Source organism: Pollicipes pollicipes, unplaced genomic scaffold (assembly GCF_011947565.3).
Source record: "Pollicipes pollicipes isolate AB1234 unplaced genomic scaffold, Ppol_2.1 Scaffold_1600;HRSCAF=1878_pilon_pilon_pilon, whole genome shotgun sequence".
NCBI classification, from domain to species: domain Eukaryota; kingdom Metazoa; phylum Arthropoda; class Thecostraca; order Pollicipedomorpha; family Pollicipedidae; genus Pollicipes; species Pollicipes pollicipes.
Window position 1 is genome coordinate 27427247 of NW_023595962.1, and position 8039 is coordinate 27435285.

The 8039-nt window shown below is 52.4% G+C and overlaps 1 protein-coding gene across 1 annotated transcript; it reads right to left on the reverse strand.

Annotated features, from left to right (window-relative positions):
• Positions 1–2838: 2838 nt before the first annotated feature.
• On the reverse strand, positions 2839–5246 carry LOC119091628 (uncharacterized). Its single transcript, XM_037214437.1, has 2 exons — positions 4246–5246; positions 2839–3734 (listed from the first exon to the last, which is right to left on the reverse strand). Exons 1-2 carry the CDS (start codon positions 5229–5231, stop codon positions 3272–3274), a joined length of 1449 nt encoding a protein of 482 aa, XP_037070332.1. The 5' UTR covers positions 5232–5246; the 3' UTR covers positions 2839–3271.
• Positions 5247–8039: the final 2793 nt, after the last annotated feature.

An 8039-nucleotide genomic window follows, 5' to 3' on the forward strand; every position in this document is an offset into this window, starting at 1 on the left:
GGCCCCGGATCAACGCAGGAGTTGTTATTGACGCAAAGTTTCTCTGATCGCCGCAGGTGGTCAATAATCTTCACACAGACTCCAGTTTCCTGTTCTTCAGAGATATTGACCACCCCTGAACGTGGACTGTAAGTCGAAATGGGGCCCCAAATTGGTAATGACACGGGTAGCTCATGTTTGTCTTAAAATGTTTTACATTCAGTCGGGATGAAGTACTGAAAAATAATTATGAACATGGGTGCTCACAAATCTTAGCAACATCCTCGACACCCGGCGTTGCAGTCTCCATAGACGGCACGGCGTCGGCCTTGCTGCTGTGACACTATGCGATGGCTAATGGGTAAACGAAAATGACGACGCATCTTCAGTAAAATGACTGTTGAGCTAGGTAAATCGGCATGCATGTTTGTAGTGGTACAAAAGTAAGCTAAACACAATCTAAACTTGAAAAGTGGGGAAGGGCAGTTAGCATTGCTGGCCCCCATCTTGAAAAGTAGGGGGGAATTAGCCCACTATCTCCCCCCTCCCGTTCCACCACCCATGCGTGCAATCTGCTCATCTCGCCCAGCATCGTTGCTTTTTGATCCCCGAGCTCCCTTTAAGAACTCTTACGACTAAGCTGCCTTTCCACCGCGTACCCGCATTGGCGTATGTTGTTTGCGTTGGGTATTTCGTGGACCTAGCAGCCCAGCAAAAAAGTTTCTCGCATTTGGAACATTTGCAGGAGATTTCCTTCACGAGCAGTGGTTTGGACCTACAGCAAGCTATACGCTTACCTACACCTGCTCGCACAATCATGGTACCAGGTACATGGATCCAAGTTTGAAAACTCGCATCCGCCCCGCAAGGAAAGTTTTCCCCAAAAGCCTGCAACGTCCACCAAATTTGTCATGCCATGCATGCGTACTTACCCTTAAATACTTCTTGGTGGTAAAATAAGAAGCTGTAAGGAGCCTACAAACATATTCGTTCCCTCACCTGTGCTTTTTTCACAGCTAGCATTAAGAGACTCCATTGCTCATTCCTTATGCACGTGTCTAATTTCATCACAATACAAAGGTACCACAAGAAGCCATGCATCTAAAAACAAACGTTCCTTCACCTGTTTTATAAGCTAACACTGCGTGCAGTTGTTTATCTTATTGATTTCAAAATTTGAAACTATTGCTAAAATTGAAGAAGCTGCCGAAAAACTAACACATGCAATCCAATTGACCTCAGGCATAAAATCCTCTCCCTCAAGGACAAAATCCTGTCAGCCCTTTAGAAGACTCCTCAAAAGAAACCAGCTATCCATGCATCGAGAGAAAGTAAATCAAACAGCTACAACCGATATAAGAGTGCAAAAACCAAAAGTGACCTTGCGTTAACGACATTCGCGACAGAACATGACTTGCTCTATGATGGAGAGCGGCGGAACCTGGTCCTTATTGCTTCCCCACGCCGATTGTGTTGCAGGGAGTACCAATGCCTTTAGCGGGAGGGGGCGGGGGAGGTGAGTAATTTGTTTGTTAATTTCTGACACTTGACCCCGGCCGCGATTGACACGTCTCTTTCAGAAATCATGAAGAATGACGTCGTACTGGATTTGTTCAGACCAAGGGCGTCAGCGCGTCGGACATAATCATTTCGAATCCATAATCGATATTTGATTATAAGCAACACACGCCACACAGACAAAACACAATGGTCGAACAATACACATCGCTCAGTAATGCTCATTACAAATGCGCTTGTCATTTTCTATGCCAACGCCGAACTGGCCAGGCAACGTCAGAACGATCACGTCAGACGATCAGACGTCAGAACTGACCACGTCAGACGACCAGACTTCAGAACTGACCACATCAGATCACCAGACGTCAGAACTGACCACGTCAGATCACCAGACTTCAGAACTGACCACGTCAGATCACCAGACGTCAGAACTGACCACGTCAGACGACCAGACTTCAGAACTGACCACGTCAGATCACCAGACGGTCAGATCACCAGACGTCAGAACTGACCACGTCAGATCACCAGACGTCAGAACTGACCACGTCAGATCACCAGACGTCAGAACTGACCACGTCAGATCACCAGACGTCAGAACTGACCGCGTGAGACGACCAGACTTCAGAACTGACCACGTCAGATCACCAGACGTCAGAACTGACCACGTCAGATCACCAGCGTCAGAACTGACCACGTCAGATCATCAGCGTCAGAACTGACCACGTCAGACGACCAGACTTCAGAACTGACCACGTCAGATCACCAGACGTCAGAACTGACCACGTCAGAGCTGACAAGTCAGAGCTGACCAAGTCAGAACTGACTGAGCTGGTTGGTGACCGGCTTTATATCTCATTTCATAAAGCTCCATCAGCAGCCCTTTTGGTCGAAGGACACTTGCCACACCTTTCCTTTTGCGCAGCATATTTGAGCATGGCTGATAGGATTATATCAACGCTAGTTATGCGCTTAAACGATCGTCTGTCGAGGAAGAATCTGACTACCCATTTCAAGTCAACGTAACCTTTTCGTTCCGTGGGAGCTTAAAATAGTATGAAATCCATGGTCAAATGATACAGTGAAACGACCCGATACTATCAACGAAAATTGGTCTCGTTTATCTTGCATAGACTATAGCACGAGACGTTTGCAAGCTTTTGAAAAATAGCGTGGCCTGGCATATGCGAACAAGAGACCATGCAGCATGGCTCGTTGGCACTGACAGGAGTCGCATTCCCATATATGTGTGGGGGGAAATTGATCTTACGCGGCATTCTCAAAATTTATTTCAACTGCTGGAAGTACAGACCAGTTTGTTATGACGAACACTGATTAGGCAGAGTGTAGAGCAAGCAAGAATACACAGGAGTTGGCACGCTTAAGACAGATTAGGTATGTGCCCACAGGATGTCACGTGATACATTATGAACAGGTCACCAACAGTGGTGTGCTAAGGTGGCGTTCCCACCAGTTCAAATACATTTTTTATTCACGTCTCTTGTTCAGTACGTCTTAAGTTTTCCCGAATGCATTGTGATCCTGAGGAGGATATTGGAGATCACAGCTTCAACATCGAGTACACACCCAGGAGACCTTTCCGGATTTGGCTCACTTTCCCCCCGAAGTGTGTGGCGGGGGGGGAGGGGTGCGGACCTCCACTGGACAGGAGCTCATACACCTGCCCGCCACCCTGGCTGCGGCTGATTTCTTAACCGGCATAGCGGTGGCTCATGGGAGCTGATGGCTGATGCTGTGAGTTCACGCGCTGCAGCAGCTACTGCAGGTCCTCGGCCCAGCGGTAGCCGGCCTCGTAGCTCCAGCTGCGGTCGTACCTGACCAGTCGTACGTCCATGCCGGCGCTGTCGCAGCAGCTGCGCGGACCGTGAAAGTTGATGGTGATCGGGGACGGGTCAGTTGCGTCCAGGAACGCATTCGGTCTACTGGCTCTGTACACGCGGATCCGGCCGGGCTCGAAGCGGATTCGGAACTTGCGCAGCTCACTCCGGCTGACAATACCTGACATTTTTTTGGAGGCCAGAGTCGCCCAGCCGACGCCGGGAGTGTGGCGCTGCACCCTGCTGTACTGGTTGCCCCAGCCTCCGATGACGATGCTGTACATGTGCGAGTGGTCCCAGATGACGGTGTCGCTGGCGAGCCAGTTGCAGTCGTTGGAGGCGCGGCAGTCGAACGTCACCGAGAAGGTCTGCTCCGTCGCGCGGCGGAACAACGTGGAATACCTGACGGCGACGGAGGTAAGGTTATGAAATGGCGCGACCTATTTCAAGGTTCAGAAGCCCTGTCTGTCGATGCTTTGGTCGCAGAAGCACTCGCTGCAGACATCAAAGCGATTCCAGACGCACCAAAGCTCAGATTCACCAACCCTCTGGTTCCAAATGATCCTTTGCAGGTCTAGGCATGGACGCGTTAGATCTTGATTTGGGCCGAGTCGTTTGGATGAAGATGCTGCGCAGTGCTGCTCCTAGCATGTAAATCTCGCGAAATTCGAAGCTGGTTGCCCGCTCTGATGAAGCATGAGTGTCCATTTATGTTTTCAATTCATATTTACGATGTACGCTGTAATTTTTCGCGCGAGTAAGCTCGCCGATGGCACTACATCACAAATTTCTGAAATCGCTTGCGCGGTATTGCCCCAAAGACAAGAAATCATTAGGTTCACCACATGGTTGGAACAACCCTTCGCACTGCGCCTTTTAGCAGTTTGTGGGTTAGCGTTCTGAGCAGCCTCACCTGGGTATGGTGTAGACGCGGTCATCGGACCAGTCTCCCATCCAGAGGTCCACCATGTCCTTTGTAAAGCGCCACCGTCCCTGCAGCGCGGTGGAGATGCCGATGTAGCCGGGCGAGAAGCGCTCTGGGTCATCCCAGCTGATGTAGGTGTCGATTCCCGGCCTGTAGAAGCGTATCTGGCCGCTGCACCAGTGCAGGCCGTACCTGCGGTAGTTGTTGCCGTCCAGCAGATCACCTGAGTAGGAGGCGAAGGTGTCACTCCTGACACCCTCCTGAATCCTCTCGGCGTAGGTGGCGCTGTTGCCATTGTAGCCAATGCGAAAGTGGTAGCGGTTGGAGTAATGCGTGTTGGACTCGGTGAGCACAAACCGTAGATCGTCAGTGGCCTGCGCGTCGAATTCCATGGAACAGATCCCGTTGACCAGCTCCTTGAACACCCAGTGTTCGCCGTCGGTGGTGAGCTCGATGTTGGTCTTCTCGCAGAGTGTGGTGTTGTACTTCCAGCTTGCGGAGTCGCAGACACACTGGCTGGACGAGCACTGTGTGCCGCCAGTGACGTGGTACCGGCACTGGTTGTGCTCCCGACACGGCTCATCCAGCCTGCGCAGGCAGATGTCGTCCCGGCAGCGGCCACCGTCCGTGCAGATGCTGTCAGTCCACAGCTGGCTTTTGGACTCCTGGGACGGGTCGGAGACAACGTCGTACCAGATCCAGCCGTCAGTGCTGGTGATGTAGTAGCTGTGGTGGTCGCAGACGGTGACGGTGAAGATCTCGCAGACGGCGTCCACCCGGTGGTGGTTGAAGCTGCGGCAGTCGCCGCGCTGCAGGCAGACCAGCTGACACTGGGCGGCCGAAATGCCCGGGACCGTCTCGGCGACGGAGACGCCCGTCAGGCGGCGGTTCTGACCGCGGCGGGACGAGGCCCAGTGGCCGTGAGCCGGGCTCGCCAAGGCCAGGACGAGCGCCGCTAGCGATACGGAGCGCATGGTGTCAGCGTCCCCGCTGTCTGCCCAGAAATGGAGGAGCGATCGAAGTCCCGTCCACGCGCTTCGCTCGTTAATCTTTCAACAATAATCAATGTGGCTGCTTCCCCATGGCAGTGGCTGCCATAGGGAGGACGTGAATTGGCCCCGGTTTCCTCGGTATATGGTATGTTGTAGTCTGCTGTGGTCAGGCTCGGGCCTGTCAGCATGAAATAATTAATAATCGTGGCAATGTTCCGCCATGTTTTGCTGAGTTTTGCCTCCACGGCTGACGCGAGTGATGCGCATGAGCAGGGTGCAACGGGAGCGTACGCACGATCAGCGCCTGCGGCCGTCGGATGGCGCATCTCCCGCTGGGCTGTTGACAGCAGCAGCGGCGCCGCTCGCTGCTGGCCCGGCCGCGGACGCGTGTCGCCTACCTCCGGTGGCGGGCGCCGAGCCGTGACCCTGGGCCACGCCGGGCGGCGTCGTCTGCCTGCAGCGGCGGGCGCCGAGCCGTGACCTCGGGCCGCACCGGCCGCAGCACACTGCGCCGACCCGGCCGGCCCCGGTTGTAGGCCGGGGGGTCGCGGGAAAATGCGACCCGCGATTCCCTGCGGGCCGCTGTCGTTCTAGCACGATGCCGTTGGCATCGAAAGGGTCAGAATTCTTGCGAAGTGGGTATCAGTGTTTGCTGGAATGCTCAATGAAAGTTTAACACGTTATTCAGATGCAAGTTTGGTGCGGGTCACTTGGGACCGGAGCTGCATATAGGTGACCTCACGCAACCAAAGCTCAAGACAGGGGGCTGCGTTGTGGCGCTTCCAACCCCACGCTTGAACATCACAAACATTGAACATTATACACCTTATTGCACATACGTATGCATACTCGATGCCGGGCCGCAGATGAAGAGGTTATGCCGTGTGGTCATTCGCCGAGTTTGCCCCGTTTCGAGGCTAACTTGGCGGACACCTCCGGGTTAGAAGAGTTTGACGCTTATCGATGGCGTTCCCCATCGCTTGTGTTTCAGTGTGCGGTAGACCAAGCTGAGCTTGTGCAATAATATTGACGAGCTGAGCTCGCCCTCTTCCCGATGTCTGGGGCGGAGCGCACTGCCACTGCGGCATTCAGACGTGCCTCGTGTTGTCTCGGGGGGCTGCCGAAGCAGGCACCGGGGCCGGCTGGGTCTGCATTTAGACAAGCTGCACCTTGTGAATAAGATTTGACGGAATAAGTAGTGCGTAGTGAATTTCACGGACACGAGTTTCATTTTTTGGCAACATTCCAGCACGAAATTCGAACTTAAGCCTCCCAGCCAACGAAACTAATAGAAACCGTACCCTGTCCATGGTGTCACAGCTTCACGCCCAGCTCAGGTCAACCTCGGATTACATGGGACGGGACGGCAAGGCCTGTTTACCGTTCTACGCTTGCGGGCTAAAAATGTAACAGCTGCAGATGGTGGCACGTTTTCATCAGCAATAATCTCGTTATGCATATATCCTAAATATATTAAGGTTTTTTGTGCCAGCAGACATGCAATATGATGTGTGGCAAAATATCATTTTGGACATAGTTATTATTGGAATAAGGTAACCTAGGCAGCCTTAGTCCGTCGCGCAGGCAAGGGGAGACAAAGCAGTATGTGCCCTCCCCCTTTGTTAGGTCCCGAGGGGCTCGGAGGGCCCCTGAGAACTGGCGATAAAGGCCCCGATTTTAGGGTCAGAGGGGATGACCGGAAGTCGCAGAGGCCCCAGCCTGTAGGACTGGGTCCTCATGCAAGCCAGAGGACCTTGCCTTGTCGGACATTTAAAATACCACGCAAGATGTTGCTTGTCTGTGTTGGAAGTTTTGTCCTTGTTCTTCCCAATGGAACGACAATAGGCCTGTTTTGCTGCGATTTTCCACCGATCGGCAAAACCGTGCTGCCAGTCCTAGATCATGAAGATGATGCCAGTTGATAATATTACTGATGCGTCATGATGAAGACAAATAAAACGCGGTGTCTCATATCTTATCAGGTTTGCATAAGCCATCGAGCTTGTGACCCCCCTCCAGTCACGCCATAGATGTGTGAGGCGCCGCCGGGGAACGGCGTGACCTGGACTGGGCGTGGGTAGTCACTGCAATGGAACCTTGATTTGACGTTTTCACATTCGTAGGAGAAAACATTGTTCTTGGAATTACTCCCGGCCAAGACATATCAGATCGCGATCAGATCAGATCAGATCAGATCAAATCAGATCAGATCAAGACATGTCAGAATCTGCAGAAGGCTGTGCAGGCGGTCTCTTAAACTTAGGCAGTTGTAGCTCCGGCAAAATTTTCCCAAGCCTGCTTACAGAGACATGTTGTCACCACATACTCAAACTTGTATTTGGATTCCTGATTACCGTGGTCGGGTGGTAACTGTCGCCTGTCTCCGGCCCATTCGGCCCTAGTTTTTCAGCTAAAACCTGTGGGACGAGTACTCGAGTAATTGGTGTGACGTATGTACATAGATGGGTATGTGTGTGTATATATGGATATGTAGACACGACATCCAGTTGTATGGCCCGGTCAGGTCCATTTTCAAGCACCGGCCATGATTTTACGAATGCATTTTACCGATCAGACCCGCTGGCGACTTCTTGCCAGCGCGTAGTCCGCAATCCACCCGCAGTGTGGTAGGCAGTAGTTTTATAATGTTTGCACCCCACCTGTGGTGCATTTTCAGGCGGGAACGCTTACACCATTCGGCATTTCAATGTAAACATCTTACACAACGGCGCGTTTTGTTGGTCAGAAATAAGCTATGATTTTTTTTTTGAAAAGTTTTCTTATCCTCCA